At 46.8% G+C, this 16,667-nt stretch overlaps 1 protein-coding gene across 2 annotated transcripts in view; it reads right to left on the bottom strand.

Annotated features, from left to right (window-relative positions):
• The window catches only part of VARS1 (valyl-tRNA synthetase 1), a 365,643-nt gene extending 349,405 nt beyond the window's left edge, over nucleotides 1-16,238 (bottom strand). The window contains exon 1 of one of the 2 annotated variants that reach the window (XM_069635138.1): nucleotides 16,138-16,238. In XM_069635138.1, coding sequence (XP_069491239.1) covers nucleotides 16,138-16,232 — 95 coding nt within the window. In that variant the 5' untranslated portion in view covers nucleotides 16,233-16,238. Of the gene's footprint in view, nucleotides 1-15,831; nucleotides 15,855-16,137 lie in introns of those variants that run through there. The other variant, XM_069635139.1, reaches the window with a different exon arrangement.
• Nucleotides 16,239-16,667: the final 429 nt, after the last annotated feature.

Raw genomic sequence — 16,667 nt, 5'->3', positions numbered from 1 at the left:
CATTTCTTGATCACTCTGGTTAAATGGTTGACTAGTTCCCAGGCATGACACCATACATCTTATTTTGCAGTTCAAAGTTCAGTTTTGGAAGGTGTTATTATGGTAGTTGCTGGTGGGTGGGTTGATTGATTATGGCTTCTGGTTTATGTCTGGCGCTATAATTCTCTTACACATTTAGGTGTTGTCATTGGTGGTGGGGGTCGGGGGTGCACTAATGTTACTTGTAGGGATTTTACTTATGCACTGTTTCATTTATATAAGTAGGGTAAGGATGCTCTGGTTATTGGATATTGGGAGGGGTCCTGGGATTGGTTCTGAATGTGGATTCATTTGTTTTTTAAGCTGAACGGACTTCACAGTCTTATCTGTTCTTTTAGTTTGTTGTTTTGTGTTTTTGGCTCAGTTTCATGTTTGTATTCTTTCTCTGTTTTTTTTCATTTTCTTTTTACTTTCTTTTTGCTTTGGATGCTCCTGACTTTCAAGTTATAATGACTTCTTGCACAAGTGGGACCTCAAATGACCTGTATGTTGTCTCTTGGAATGTGAACGGGGTCAATAATATGTTAAAGAAGAAGAAGGTTTTCCAAATGTTACAAGATATGCATGCTGACATATGTTTTTCACAGGAGACTCACGTTTTGGAGGATGAGATCCCTAAATTGGAAAAGGAGTGGGTGGAAACAGCTTATGGATCCTCCTTCTCGTCAAGGTCGAGGGGAGTGGCCATTTTGTTGCGTAAGAAACTGCCTGTTAAAGTTTTGAAGAAATGTGCGGATAAGGATGGCAGGATGATTGCATTGCTGGTAGAGATTCAAGGGGAGTTGTTGACCCTCTGCAACGTATATGCTCCCACAATTGACGATGGCTCCTTCTTTAGAATGGTGGCACAGACCCTGTTAGATTTGAATAATCCTAATATTCTGCTTGGGGGTGACTTCAATACGGTAGTTGATCCTGATCAGGATAGAAGTCAAGTCAGGCGTGTGTTGCGTTGTGATTATCACCATCAAGCACTTCACTCACTCTTAGAGGAACATGATTTGAAAGATACGTGGCGTTTGGAGAACCCGGATAAACGGCAATACAGCTTCTTTTCCAGTGCGCATGGTGTGTTCTCCAGATTGGATATGATTTTTTCTGGTGGGAATGTTTCAGAAAGTGTCGTCTTATGTGGTATTGGTAATATTTTACTGAGTGATCATGCCCCCGTTGAGATGCATTTGAGACTTAAATTTCAGTGTAAAAGAAGTTTCTCATGGAAGATGAACACATCCATCCTGTTAGATGATGACATTTTAGAACTAATTGTTTCGGAAGCGAATTACTTTGTTTTGGAGAATCGCTCAGAAGAGATCAGTGTTGAGAACACGTGGGAAGCCTTTAAATGCTGTATGCGTGGTGTCTGTTTAGGACTGTCGTGTGGTAAACGAAAAAAGGAGGAGCGTATGAGGTGTGATTTAGATCAGCGTATTAGTGGGATCTCGAGGGATCTGATGCTTGATCCGACTAATTCTGTTTCCTTGGCAACTTTGAAGAAACTTAAAAAAGAAATGGAGGACTTTTTGACAATGAGGGCTGAACGAGGCTTGTTCTATTCTAAATGTACATATTTTGAGAAGGGGGAGCGTTGTGACAGATGGTTGGCATACAGGTTAAAGAAAAGGATTTCGGAATCTGCAATTACGTCTATTATTGGCAAGGATGGTAGAATTACTTTTGATCCAAATAAAATTAACTTGACATTTCGAGACTACTACGAGAATCTATATAGCAATGATGCGGGTATTACCGGTGAGGGTGAGAACTTCTTTGGTAATTTGCCGATGCCGAAGGTTTTCGATAACGATCGTGATCTACTTGGTGTTGAGATTACGGTGGAAGAAATCAAAGGGGCGATTTCGGTGCTGAATACAGGTAAATCCCCGGGTCCTGATGGCCTCCCTTGTGAGTTTTATAAGATTCTTCCGAATTCAGCCTTGGAACTCTTGAGAGACGTGTTTGTTTCTAGCAAACAGACTGGGACGCTGCCTAAAAGTACTAATCTTGCGTCTGTCTCGGTATTTTTGTAAAAGGGTAAAGATTGTAATCTCCCGGCCAGTTACCGTCCGATTAGCCTAATCAATACTGATAAGAAGATACTTGCTAAGGTCCTAGCTATACGCCTGGTGCATTTATTGCCTACTTTGATTGGAGAGGAACAATCTAGTTTCATGAGAAATAGGCGTACATCTAGTAACATCAGGAGGTTATTGCTTACTATGGAAATGGCGGATAGGACGAACTGTGATGCCGCGGTCCTGTCGCTTGATGCAGAAAAAGCGTTCGACAGAGTGAGTTGGGATTATTTATATTCTGTACTGAGGAAGATGAATTTGGGTGAGGAGTTCATCTCTTGGGTTGCTCTTCTATATTCAAGACCAACTTTGGCGGTTAGGACTAATGGAGTAATTTCAGAACCTTTCAGTTTGGAGCGCGGCACGCATCAGGGTTGCCCGTTCTCGCCTATGTTGTTCATTCTGGCAATTGAACCTTTAGCTGTTCGCATCAAACATGACCCAGATCTGCGTGGAGTGAGTTGTTGGGGGGTGACTCAGAAGGCTTGGCTTTATGCGGACGACCTTTTATTGGTATTGGAGAATTTGCAAGTGTCCATACCCAGTTTGATGAGGCTTTTGTCGGAATTTCATGATTGTTCAGGCTATAAAATTAACCGTTTGAAATCTGAAGTGTTGCCTCTGACAAATAGATGCGATAAGACCCTGGTTACGGGGCAGGGATTTACGTGGTGTGAGGGTCGCATGCGTTATTTAGGGGTATGGCTGACATATCCTCTTTCCAAGATGGTAGATGAAAACATGAGTGTGGTTATTCGAGAATGTAAATCGGAATTAGAAAGGTGGTCTTTGCTTAATCTTTCTTTATGGGGTAAAGTTAATGCCCTGAAGATGAATACAACTCCTAAGATCAACTTCATATCTAATATGCTTCCTCTGAGTATTAAGAGCAGTTACTGGAATGATTTGGACCGCCTAGTTCAGGAATTTTTGTGGGACAAAAAGCCACCAAGACTTAGTCTGTGGAAGTTGCAGCTTCCAGTTCATTTAGGTGGACTGGGAGTACCGAATTTTCGGGCCTATCATTTGGCCTTTTCCGCTCATTCTTTTGTTCCATTTTTAACTAGTGAATTGGACAACTGGGCGGTAGCAGAATCGAGTGCCTATGGGCTGCTGGGACCGACAGCCTTGTTGACCACTAATACCAAGATTCAGGGTGGTGATTTGTTAGCAACGTCATTTTTGCGCAAGGCATGGACTGCAGTTTTATCATGGCTTGGTCGAGATGCATTTAAGTGTAAGAGTGCCTCTATTTGGTTGAATCCTAAGATTAGGGACAATTTGAGGACAGTTTTTTGGCCTGAATGGTTTCTGATGGATATTAAACAGGTTTCTGATTTGGGGAATGAGGATCGATGGTTGACTGCAGCGGAGCTGAGAGAGAGATGGAACTTTGAAGGTTTATCAGACTTTGCATACAGACGGCTTAAGAGAGCGGTTGGCGAGGTTGATTGGTCCGACTCTTTGGATGTGTGCGCGCTGCTGACAGATTCGAGTGGGAAGTGTGGCGGTCTGGCCAGTCGGCTTTACAAACTAATGGTGTCAAATTTTCGGAGTAATGACAATTTGCGGAGAGTATGGAGTGAGAAAATCAGATCAGAGATTGATTTGGATGTCTGGCAGAATATGTGTCGTAATGTATCTTTGTGCTCCCTGAATCTGGGTGAACGGTCTCGACAGATCAAGATCCTGAACAGGGTATACTGGTGCCCGGAAACATTGCATAAAAGAGGTATGTCTGACAATTCTAACTGTTGGGGGTGTGTTCATGCAGTCGGGTCATTGGAACACATGTGGTGGGAATGTGTGAGAGTCAGAGATTTTTGGAGTGAAGTTTGTAATGTGTGTGACAGGATTGCAGGAGGTGGGCTGGCCCTTGATTTTAGGACGGTAATCCTTGGTGATGTTTCTGGGTTGGACGATGTCAGCTCTGCACACAAAAAGTTGATTTTTCGTGCATTCATTGTGGCCAAGAGACTGATTCTCCGTGGGTGGAAGGGGCGGGTCTCACCTTCCTATGAGGAGTGGATACAGGAAATGCATAGCCTGTCACGGACAGAGAAAATGATTTACAAATTGAAAGGTAAATGTTCTACATATGAGAAGATCTGGAATGTGTTTAATGATTTCTTTTAGGTTTGGTCTTGAATTGTCTTGAGTGTTTATATTTTTAATTATTTTTTATGTACTTTCTGTATTTGGTTTTGGATAATATTGCTGTTGCTGATATGTTGTATATATTATATGTAATATAAATAAATAATTTAAAAAAATTTTTAAAAAAAAAACAAGTAAACTGAAACGTGCATGCTTCAACCCTGCAACAAGCCAAAAGAATGGTGAGGTAAGCAGGCTGACACCAGTAAGTATAAGAACAGCCTTTATTCTCCGGACCCCCGGAGCAGGCAACCGCACCGGAGAACAGTCAGAAACCAACTGGCCCGTGTGGAATTCTGCTCCCTGAACGCAGAACAACATTCCACAAGCGCCAGCGTAAGAACCAATTACAACATATCTTCTTCCCTTATATAACACAACCGTGGAAAAGAACATCCTGATAAACTAAACAAAACAATACCAAGTGTAAAAGCAATAGGAATTGTGCAATAAAAGTAAAAATCCCAAACATCTTACAATGACACAAGTGAACCTGAACATTTTAATGAAGTAGACCCATAATTGTGGATCATACTTGATGAAAAAAGAATGATAGAGCACTAACACACATAGTCTCCGAATTTGACAGGAGGTCTACAACATCTAACCGGAGGCCCCCCCATCAACACACCCTTCTTCTGGCATCCTCCTATCTTCCCGCAAATCCTGGCAATCTATGGCAGGTTCCACAGCCACTTCACTTAAACCTCCACACCCTCTGTACCCACACAACCATCAACTGCCTCAGGAGTAAAATCAAACATCACCCGCTCCCTCAATAACATGTTCGCTAACATCAGCCTTTCTCCCACCAAGGACCACCACCCATCTTTTGCTCCAGGTTGAGCCATCCTCCAACCGTACATAACCTTTGCCACTTTTGACAACGCTCTTGGCAGGTAAAAATGCACTACCTCCTTTCTGCACAAATCTGGGATTTCTTATGCAAACTATCACCCACCACAACTTGTAACTCCTTTCTATTCCTTTGAGAGAGCTTTACAACATCCTGACGTGCCAGGATTTTTTGATGGATTTTCTCTAGATTCAACTCACATGGACCACCACCTCCCAAGGCCAAAGATCTGAGGCTGGTATCTGGTTTTCTTCCCCTCATTAACTCAAAGGGTGACCGCCCTGTGCTCACCGACGGAGTCCTGCGGTATGCAGCTAAATACTCTGAGACTACCTCTTGCCAATCATGACCATTAGCCAAAGCCAACTGTATGACACCCTTAATAGTACCGTTGGCCCTTTCCACCAGGCCATTGGCATAGGGATTATACAAAGCCGAGCGATGATGTTCTATACCGCATTGTCCCAGAAACTCCTTCATAGCTCTGGAGGTAAATTGTACCCCATTATCCGTGACTAGACTGGCTGGTATCCCTTCCCTATCAAAAACCTTCCTTAAGAACGCAATGACACAATCAGTGGTGACTCTACCAAATGCCGCCACCTCAATCCACCTCGATGTGTAATCCAGATGGACCAACAAAAACCTAAACATTCGAAGGGACCCATTATATCCAGAGCTACTTTGGACCAAACCTCCTTAGGAACTTCTACAGGATGAACAGGTTAGGGATACATCACCTTGCTCTCATTGCTCATGCCACAGGCTCGACAATCTCTCACCACTACCTCCACATCACGGTCCATGGAAGGCCACCAGTACTCCTCCCACAGCCTCCTCTTAGTCAACGAACATCCTAAATGTCCCTCAGGAGCCAATTCTACAATCCTACCTCTCAAAAAGACAGGCGGCACCAGCTTGACTCCTCTGGACACACCCCATGGACCCACCGCCAACTCACCCAGTACATGAGTATATCCTTTGCCCTCTGATCCAGATCCATGCATGACTGCCTCCCAACCCTTCCTGAGGCCCTCTCTAATCCAGTTCAATTCCACATCAATGTCACTCTCTGCGTCCCAAACGGATTTATCCACAGCAGGAACCACACAGGCAATCTGACATTCCTGCAGTTCCTCCACCTCCTTCACATCTCCACTGTGACACCTCACATGCTCTAATGTAGGCAAACGCGATAAACAGTCGGCTTCTGCATTTTGTTTCCCGGGCACATACTGCATGGTGAAATTATACTTGTGTAGCTCCACCGACCATCTGGCTCTCCTGGGGATATGGCCACCACACCCCGAGTGGAGTAAACGCGAACCAAAGGCTTATGGTCTGTCCTCACTAGATATGGAATGCCCCAAAGAAACATCCTAAAATGTTTTGACGCCCAGGCAACAGCCAAAGCCTCCTGCTCAAAGACTGAGTACCTGCTTTCAGCCTCTCTCAATGTCTGTCCTAGGCGCAAATGCCACTGGTTTGCGCTCCCCCTCACTCCACTGTTCCAATACCGCACCCAACCCCACCTCGCTGGCATCAACAGTAAACATGGTCTTGCATTTGGGGTCAAATGACCTTAAACATGGAGCATTCTCCACATCACTCTTCACTGCGTCAAACTCCTTGTTACAGTTATCAGACCACTCAAACTTGGCAGACTTCTTCATCAAAGCCCTCATGGCTTCAGTCTTCTCAGAATAATTTTGTATAAACTTTACATAATATTCTGCTAAACCTAGAAATGCCTTCAACTGATCTTTGTTGGCGGGCACCGGGGTCTCTTTCAACACATGAACCAAACCTGCCTTTGGACTACCACCCTTCAGCGCTAAGAGTATGGCCCAAATACGTCACCTTGTCCCCCTACCTGGCACTTAGACAACTTCACGGTAAGACCTTTTCCTCTCAACACTTCCATTAGTCCTCGAACCTTGATATCATGCTCCTCCCTGCAACCACCCCACACCAAGATGTCATCCTGAAAGTAACATACCCCTGGCAAATCATCAAACAATTCTTGCATCAAGCATTGAAACACGGCTGATGCCGACGCCAGGCCAAAAGGCATGCGACAAAAGCGATAAGCACCGAACGGAGTCACAAACGAAGTAAGAGGTCTAGAATCAATGTGTAAATCAATCTGATGGTATGCGGTAGACAAGTCAAACGTAGAAAAACATGTTGCCCTACCAGGGGTCAACAGTAACTCATTTATGTTTGGGAGAGGATGGTGATCAACCCAAATGCTTGAGTTCAATTCTCTATGGTCCACACACAACCTGATATTTCCATCTCCTTTCTTGACCAACACCACCGGAAATAACCATTCCGAAGACTCAATGGGCTCAATGATCCCTGCCTCTTTCAATTTGTTCAATTCCACCTTGAGGCCATCCCTCGCCAAAACTGGGACACTTCTCACTTTATGCGCCTTGGGCACCGCACCCTTCTTCAAGATGATGCGATGGGAAAATCCCTTAAGAATACTCAAAGTATCTGAAAACACTTCAGGAAACTCTACCTTGAGTAATGCTGATATCAACTGTGCATACCCATCCCCTGCCTCCTGAATGATAAGTACAGGAACTTTTTTACCTGGGTGTATTTCCATGCCCAAAGCAGCTTGTTCATCCCAACCCAAGATACTGGTACCCTTGAGAGCCACATACAATTTGCCAGTAGTTTGCCGACCCTTGAATTGAAAATTGGACCAATCATATCCCAATATCTCAATAGGACTTTGCCCATAGGAACTGTGGTTGATATCAGACGCATGCAAAGCTGAGATCTCCCTTCCCAATTTCTCCACATACACCTCTGGGGCCACCAATGTATAAGGTGACCCCGAATCAACCAACATTTCCAAATGGTGATCATCCACCAATGCTGAGACCCATGGGCCTTTGCGAGCCATCCCAGGGGCAGAATTACACCTTGCTCAGGCTTGATGGCGGACCCAGCCCCCTGAATTAGAGCACACTTCTGATACCACACTAGCCACACCATTGAACCTGCACATGCGAGCATAATGGCCACTTCGCTTGCACTTTCTGCATACCACATTACCAGCAGGGCATACTTTAGAGTCAGTAGAATGACTCGACCAACCACATTTCCTGCAAAACTCCTTCGCCTTAGACCCACATTGATTATCACTATTTTCAACCCTCTTTTTATTTGCCATTCTGCCACCCCTATTCCGAGGCAAAACAGTTTGAACTCCATCTCTGGAATTCTCTCTTTCCATCACGATTTGCACACTTGCCCTGGAGGCTTCTATGGCCCTGGCAATCTCTACCACTTTTTCTAGTGATGGATCATTTTCAATCCAGAGTCTTTCCCTAATGTTCTGGTTGTTTGTCTTCATCATAATTTGGTCTCTAATGTACTCATCCAGGTTCCCCGAAAGTCTGCAAGTAGCCATCAGAGCGCGCAATGCACATAAGCGTCAATAGACTCCCCTGATCCGTGTGCCCTGGAAAAGAACTTGTATCACTGCAATACCACATTAATCCACTTGCTGAAGCGAACCTCCAGTTTCTTTAATGCCGTTTCATATGCACTCACTATTCTCTCCCCTTCACCGCTGCCCAGAATAGTCACATCCTCACCCGGCAAATGACGAAAAACACGTAATCCCTCAGTGCCAATGCAATTCAACAATGCTGCTTCCTTCTCATCATCATTAAATTTGGCATCACCGGCAGCCCTCAAATACACTTTAAACGAGTCAACCCACTGGTCCCAAGGAGCAGCTGGTTCACCTGGCGTCGGTAAAAATGCTGGTGGGGGTCTGGCCGCCGTGTGCAACATGTTCACAAATCGGGATCCAAGTGGCCAATTGCGCAATATATTTTGAATCCCAGTTCCCCTCACCTGATGTAATGAATGTGCCAGATGTGTCTTATCTGCAGCTCACGCTGCACTGAACTCCAGTCTCACGCCAACAGTGTGCAAGGTGATCAGGATTCCCCTTGCCGCCCTCCCTTTCTGCACTACAGAAGGGGCTCTGGACAGTGTCAAGTCACTGGCGCCGGCCCCGCTGTCCTCACGATGGAGAAGCGAATCACTACGAGCCAACTCTCTTCCGGGTCTTTGCCAACCACGCCCCGGATATACTCCACGCACATCGCTTGAACTCGCAGCGCTCCCGGATACAGCCGGCTGCCTCACTCGCTGCCGCTGACAAGGACACTCGACAACAGCTGCGTTAATTCCAGACAGATGCACGCAGCAGGAGCAAACGGCCACGTCCCAGTTGTGTCGACTCAATGGGCCGCAGGGCAGTGTGCAGCCGCCCCCTCCTGGGAGCCGCACACCTCACCCGGACCTGGCTGGTTGCCGCGGTCCGCCTGGACGGCATACGGATAGCTTTCAGCTCCGGCCCGCCGCCCCCCTCCTGGGAACAGCGCACTCGCTTTCAGCTCCGGCCCGCCGCCCCCTCCTGGGAACAGCGCACTACAGCAGACCTGGCCGATTGCCGCGGTCCGTGTGAGCAGCCTTGAACACAGCTGATCGCAGCTGCGAACTGCTCCGCTGTCTAGCTGTCAGGGGGTCAGGCCTGGCTCTGCACCAGTTCTCCTCCTCCCCCTGCTCTCCAAGCTGTGCTGCAGGGACACCGATACCCGCACGCGTGGGGGTCCAGACTCGTCGCCAGTGAGGTAAGCAGGCTGACACCAGTAAGTATAAGAACAGCCTTTATTCTCTGGACCCCCCGGAGCAGGGAACAACACCGTAGAACAGTCAGAAACCAACTGGCCTGTGTGGAATGCTGCTCCCTGAACACAGAACAACATTCCACAAGCGCCAGCGTAAGAACCAATTACAACACAAGGCAGTTGTAACAATGCCATGACATAACTCTGCACTTCTCCACAAGTCACCCTTCCTTTAAAATGCACCCACACTCTACCCCCACATATGCCCATCAGCAAAACACAGCCACTACAATTTACCCTCCACCGTAGCAACGCATACCCCCCACAAACACACATCCACTCTACAGGGCTGTCAAGTGGTTTTTTGCTAGCCCGATTCCATGGTCCTCGCGAAAGCAGCAACTCGGATACCTCGAAGCCTCACATATCCGCCTTCCTCACCCACCCATGACCTGGATAGCACAATTCTCAGATCGCCCACAGCATCAGATGCTAGAGGGCCTAACACTCACCATTAAATGGCCCCAATCCTCAGACCATCTCCCAGCCCTGCATGCTGATGCCCTCCGGTGCCTCCAAACACATCCCTTGCACTTGCACGACTCACAGCATGCCTCAATCCTCAGATACCCCCAGCTTCAGGAGACCACAAACACGTACAGCTCCTTTTTTCGTTGTACGAGCAGGACGTTCGGACGAGCAGCAGCCGCTTTGCCCACTCCCCACGCGAACGCACTTCAGGGTGCCCACCTTCATTGCCAGCACTCGGATTAAGACAGAGCCTGCACACGGAGCAATTAATGCTTTTCTCAGACTGTCAGGCCACTTTTCAATTACAGCGCCTGCATCGGTGAGGACGCCCTCTTCATCTCACAAAGACTTTAGAAACGTTCTTCTCTCGACCATTTTTTTTAGCCGATCACCCAGGAGCTCTCTTAAAGGGAGACCTACTAATACTTGGCCCTAGAAGAAGGCCCTTATCCAGTTGAGCCGAAACGTCAGTGGTCACGGCTACCCCTGCCAGGGCTGCCCTGATTGTGGACCACATGAACCTCTAGCCTAAAATCTAGACATCGACCAGTCCCATGGTCACCCCTTTGCCAGGCTTTGGTAAACCTTGCCCCTAGGTCTCCATCTTACCCCTAGTGGGTTCTCACACTAGATACTTGGGACTTTGTACTAAAATGTCAACTAATAGGGAGGTCTCAAGGACACTTGTGTAACCTACTGGTGAGCGCACTGGGTTACCAGTGTGAACAATAAGATGTTATGGATTACACACATCTTCAACTCATGTCTCTAGCTAATCAGGTTTGGAATGGTGTACACAATATAAGTGCCTGTGTTGTGACATTATCTGACTCATGAGTTCATGGTTGCTTATGTACCACAGTGGATACATCAATATATGACTTGTTCATTAATCTGTAACCCACTTGATGGACTGTCTGTATGTTTTCTTCTGAATGGACCAGCAACTTCAAAATTACCATACACGGTTGACTGCATTTATTAAATTGTAGAAGCTCAATCAGATGTAGGTTTTGTACTGTCCACATTGCTTATATTGTTTATATGTACTTTATTTCACTTTAACTTACATCTACAGCTAAGTAAAATAGGCGGATGTAACTATAAAGTGTGTATAAATGGATTTTTCTCAGTGGTACAAACGTGTTTTTGATCAACTGTTATTCTCATAAAGGTTTGATTAATTTTGCATGAAATTATTGCATACACTTCTTGGAGGGTAGAACGCCCCCCCTTGTTTATATCAGGAGACCACAAAGCCACGCATTGGCACCCAATCCTAGATTATCTGGACTCAGATGCCCCCTTCACATCCATCCACACCCCCACCCTCCATTCCGAGGCAACAAATGGCTGAATCCCTTTGTCCCACGCCCCCACCTTTCCTCCAATTCCCAGGTGCCCCACACTCTGGCGGCCTCAATCACTGCTTTCCCGCCACTGAATTGCTCAGATCTGCATATGCCTCCCTAGTCTCTAATGCTATTACAACATGCACACATGTGCCCCCAAATATGGATGCTACCAATTCCAGCAGCTGCCCTATGCACCACCAAATCTATGTATGTCAGCAATGCTTTGCGGGGCCACAATCCTGGATACCGCCTTAGCCCAGAGGAGAACAAACCATAGTCGAAGGTGACAATTCTGCTGCGCTAGTCTCCCACTGTTCCAATTCGTCAAGCTGAAATGACACACTGGGCCTCATTAGGAGTGTTGCGGTAAGGCAACTACGGTGCCAGTAGTGCTACCGGCGCCGTTGTTGCCATGCCGCACTATTCCTCGTCTGCTCGCAGGTTCCACTCTGCACACCTGGTCAGACCAGGCGTGCAGAGCGGCACCCACGAGCAGACGGGGATGGTAGCAACGGTACCGTTATGAACGGTACCGATGCTACCATTCTCCCCATTCCCATTGAGCCCTATGGGGGCTCAAATGGGGATGTACCAGGTCCGGGTACTGGGAAAGGGAATTACCGGGCCCTCCAAGGTCATAATGGCTCGGTAAATCCCCTGTTGCGGGACCCAGGCCCGGGTTTGGGAGTAGCCATGGCCTTATTAAGGGCATAGCTACCTCCAAACTCGTAATGAGGCCCACTGTTTGTATATTGCACTTATGCGAAGCAACCAAACCAGGAATACAAAATAGACAAGGCAGAACCAATCCGACCACTTCAGATAGTTTGGATTCTTCCTCCTTTTCGTCCAAGAAGGAAAATGGGAACCAATCCTATATGGAAGGGGTTTGAAAGCAAACAATATTATGCTGGAATACCAACATGGCAGAAGCAGAAAGGAATGCTCGGGGTGAGAGGGGTACCACCGTGGACAAGGCCCACGAATGCTGTGGTCTAAGAAGAGGGAGTTAACCAGCCATCCCGTTTGGCTCCAACATCACCACTAGAGTCTAAAGGGTACCTGACGCAAGGAATAAACTGCAATCCATCACAGGGAACGCCAGTAGCTTCAATGTGGCGGTCAGAAAGAAAATAGTACTCATTGCATTAAAAAAAGATTAGGAATGAAAGGCAGATATGGTTCTGCAGAATATGAGCAGATGCATGCTAGTTTGAGACCAATCGCTGGCACTCTGAATACATGTGGACCTGCCCTTCATGGGATAATCCCAATTTAATTGGAATAAATAGATGTTTTCTCTTCCACTGCACAAAAGAAGCCTACTCGCAGTTAACTGCTGAACAAGAACATTCTAACGCCTTCTAAGGTTAGCAATGCAGACAAGCCAGTAGTGGCCGGTTTTATCAACCATCATGATTACTTAATGCACTCTTGAATCTTAAATGTATACTAACACAGAAAGAAAACTCTGAAAGTTATTCCCGTGAAAGCGAAGAAATAAACTGAAATAATGGATTGGATCAGGACAGGAGAGGTAATGCGATGCATAAAACCAAAAAACAGCTTTCTAACTGTGGATAAAAAACTGGGAGAGCTACCGAGGTATCTACAAAAGCATCCAAATAAGGAATCACGAAATATATTCCTCAGGGCACGCCTAAATCTAATCCACACAGGAGAAATTTTAAACATCGGAGGACAAAATCACAATGCCATCACCCTGTGCAACACGTGTGCACACTACAATAAGAAAAATTTGCAGCATTTACTTCAAGACTGTGAGGGGACTTTGAATATTAGAATAATTTATTTTTCTAAGTTCGTAGACAAAATGGAAAATCTTTTATCGAAACATTTCTGGAACCTCTTGATATCGGGGTATAACACTGCCCTAACAATTGCAGTGGGGCAGGTCTTAAAGATTGGTCTGCTATCTATGGAAGCTTAGCAGAATGAAGACACCAGCACTAAGCAAATCCAGGAGTAGAGTGGGAGCGGCAATTATTGTCTTGTTTTTTTTTGTATTTTTTATTATTTTTTAGAAGGACTGGATTTGGAGAGATAATTTATCTGGGCAGTGTTTGTTTGCCTTTATGTACTCTTCTGTTCTCGAGGCTCCAAAAACAACTGTCTTCAGTAGAATCTTATTTTCAAAGGAGTGAAAATGTAATTATGTTGTATTTTATATGTTATATTTTAATGACTGGTTAAATGTTTTTGTAAAGGTCAAAATTTGATGAATAAAAATAAAAAAGTATACAAACATAGAACTCTCAAATAATTCTCTGCGATTCCTGGAATAAGTGAACATCTTTTTGCATTCCTCACACATTTTAAACGCAGGAATACAAGCATGGGAAGATTGAGATGCACCCAACACCCCAAGCAGTATGAGACGGCGGCACAGATTCAGCACGAAACTATTCTCCGCCACACACACTACTGTGGATCCTTCTGTGATAAGAATCACCAACAAAGAATTTAGAAGACTGTTGAAATGGCTCATCAGCCAAACCGGTCGTGGATTAAGGCACAATTGTATTGTTTTGGGGCAGTCCGAGCCCTTGGCTTAATGAGGAATGGAGGAGGACATATTTTTAACGTGCCTATACACAAGTGTTCAATGCGCTACGCGGAAAGGGAGGGGGAACAGGGAAGACAGAGACAACGATCCTACTAGGCCAAGTGTCAATCGGAATGCACAAAGTGCAGGGGAAGAGGCAAAGTGCAGAGGGGGGTGGGGACAGTGCAGTACTTGGGGTAATAGAATAAATAAAACAATAAGAGAAGTAGGGCCAGCTGGAGGCAAGGGTAAGTGCAGACATCAGGTGTCAAGTGCAGGTGGGGGACTGTAGGGATAAGGAAAAGTCTCCAGGTGCAGGGGTGCAACTGGCTGAGGAAGGGACCTGAGCCCGAGATCAGATAGAGAGAAGACCCAACAAAAGGCCAGTCAGGGAGGTTTGAAAGCTGCGGGTCATGTGGTCCAATGTCTGCTCTCTTCCACAGTCGGTCATCAGCCCGACTCCAAGTACCAAAATGCAATACGAGGTGCCTTGTTTATCATTTCACACAGGGCACAATTGCATATCACACCAGTGCAGACTGGCCTACGAGTTGTACTATTCGCAAGAGTTAGACAAACCCCAGATCAGCTTGTGTGATAAAGCTGCAGCTGGTAATCATTGTTTGACACAATTATGCACTCATGGTTAGGCCACACAGCTGCCGAGTGGCAACGTGTCACGCACAACACCCTGCGCCAGGTGTGCCTTTATCACTTTGCCTGATGCAACGTGTAGGCCAACTCCTATAATGGAATCAATGACTCTATACACTGAGGCATGCAAAGTGAACATCCAGGACTGGCTCAGAGTACATCGTACAGCTCCACATAAGAGTTCAACACGTCTTTACTCATCAGACATGATGAGCATACTAGTAAGCAGCGTGTATAGAGGTTCACTTTGAGGAAGCAGTATGTGTTGAGGTTTACTTTGTGATTCGGTTATATAAGGAGCAGGAAGTGACCGAGAAGCTCGCGGGGACTCTGGAAACCAGATGGCCCATCCAAGCTCCGATGAATGGAACTTAGACACAGGAGGCGCCACTTCTGCACTCTTGGGACAGAGTGCTATGCTTAGACATCACACAGGCTGCACACAGGAGGCAGCCGGACGTGAGGCCCGGTTACTAGTGAACTGCAGGAAGACCCCGTTGCCCCCGCCCTTCTTCTTCTAATTAACGGAAACATGGGCGAACCCACGCAGGCGCTTCTTCAAATTATCGAATGCGTGGCAAGTGCTTCCCCATCCAAAAGGAGGATGTGCACCTTCCCCACCAATCTTACACACAGCCCTCACATTCTCATAACTCCTCCCACCGCCCGTCAGCCTCACAAAATCCAGCACCACCACCTCCATTAAAGACTCCCCGCAACCACCCACATCGACACTATCCCACGGACACCAAACATCCACCTGCCCTACACCCCACTCACCTGCCACTCATCCAACACCCGCCACACCACCACAGCCTCCACCCCAACCACACTCAAAGGTAACCATATATCACCACACGCCTCCACACACCCGCACCCAGACCCACTAACTCAGTACCCAAAACGCCATCCAGGTCCACTCACACACACGCACCACAGCATCTCATCTCCCCCCCTCTCCGCACAATGCAGCCCTGCTGCTGCCGCTCCAGTCCCGGCGGTCACTTCCGCACGTGCCTAGTGAGACTGCAGCAGCCCTAGCAGAGCCTCCACCCACAATTCCGCGCCTTGCCTCCCCTCTCCCCCCTGTCACGAATCACTCGCATATGTGAATCACGTGATCATCTCTAGCTAGGAGGAGGGGTTCGATGCCCGCTACCACCTGCCCCCTCCGCGCCCTAAACATAATGGCCGCGTCCTTCCCCCCCCAGGTCCCGGGGTTTGCCCGCCCCCCCTTTACCGGGACGTCCTGCACTGCTGCTCCACGTGGACCTCAAACGTCAGTGTAGTGACTAAGTTCCTGCTAGAGGAAGGCACCCAGCAACGTGCACCCATCCGGTGGCTAACTCCGTGCGCTACATTACGTCATCACGTTACACGCCACCCACGTCCACAGGCACCTCAGCATCGTTGTGCGAAACTCGAGTTGGAGAACTAGCGCACGCGCCACAGAGGAGTGGGACGCAGCCAGTTCCTTGCCAATGTACCATGTTGATTTGCGGTTATCCATACATGGCATGATCTTTTGATTTTGACTATTGCATTAGAACTAGGGAGAAATAGCATACTATCACAAAGTTTCTAAGTGTTGTTCGATTATTTACCCACCCATACATGCCAACGTTTTGCCATGGCTGTGAGGGAGATTTTGTAACAGAAATCGAGAGAATAGGATGTTCTCATTGGACTGTATTGGAGTTAGAAGTATTTTAGGAGGGAGAATCATAGCTCTCAACTCACATGCTTTTTTGCGGGTGTCACCCACTTTGT

This window comes from Ambystoma mexicanum, chromosome 13 (assembly GCF_040938575.1).
Source record: "Ambystoma mexicanum isolate Mex_15411 chromosome 13, UKY_AmexF1_1, whole genome shotgun sequence".
NCBI classification, from domain to species: domain Eukaryota; kingdom Metazoa; phylum Chordata; class Amphibia; order Caudata; family Ambystomatidae; genus Ambystoma; species Ambystoma mexicanum.
This window is presented reverse-complemented; position numbering and strand designations above follow the sequence as displayed.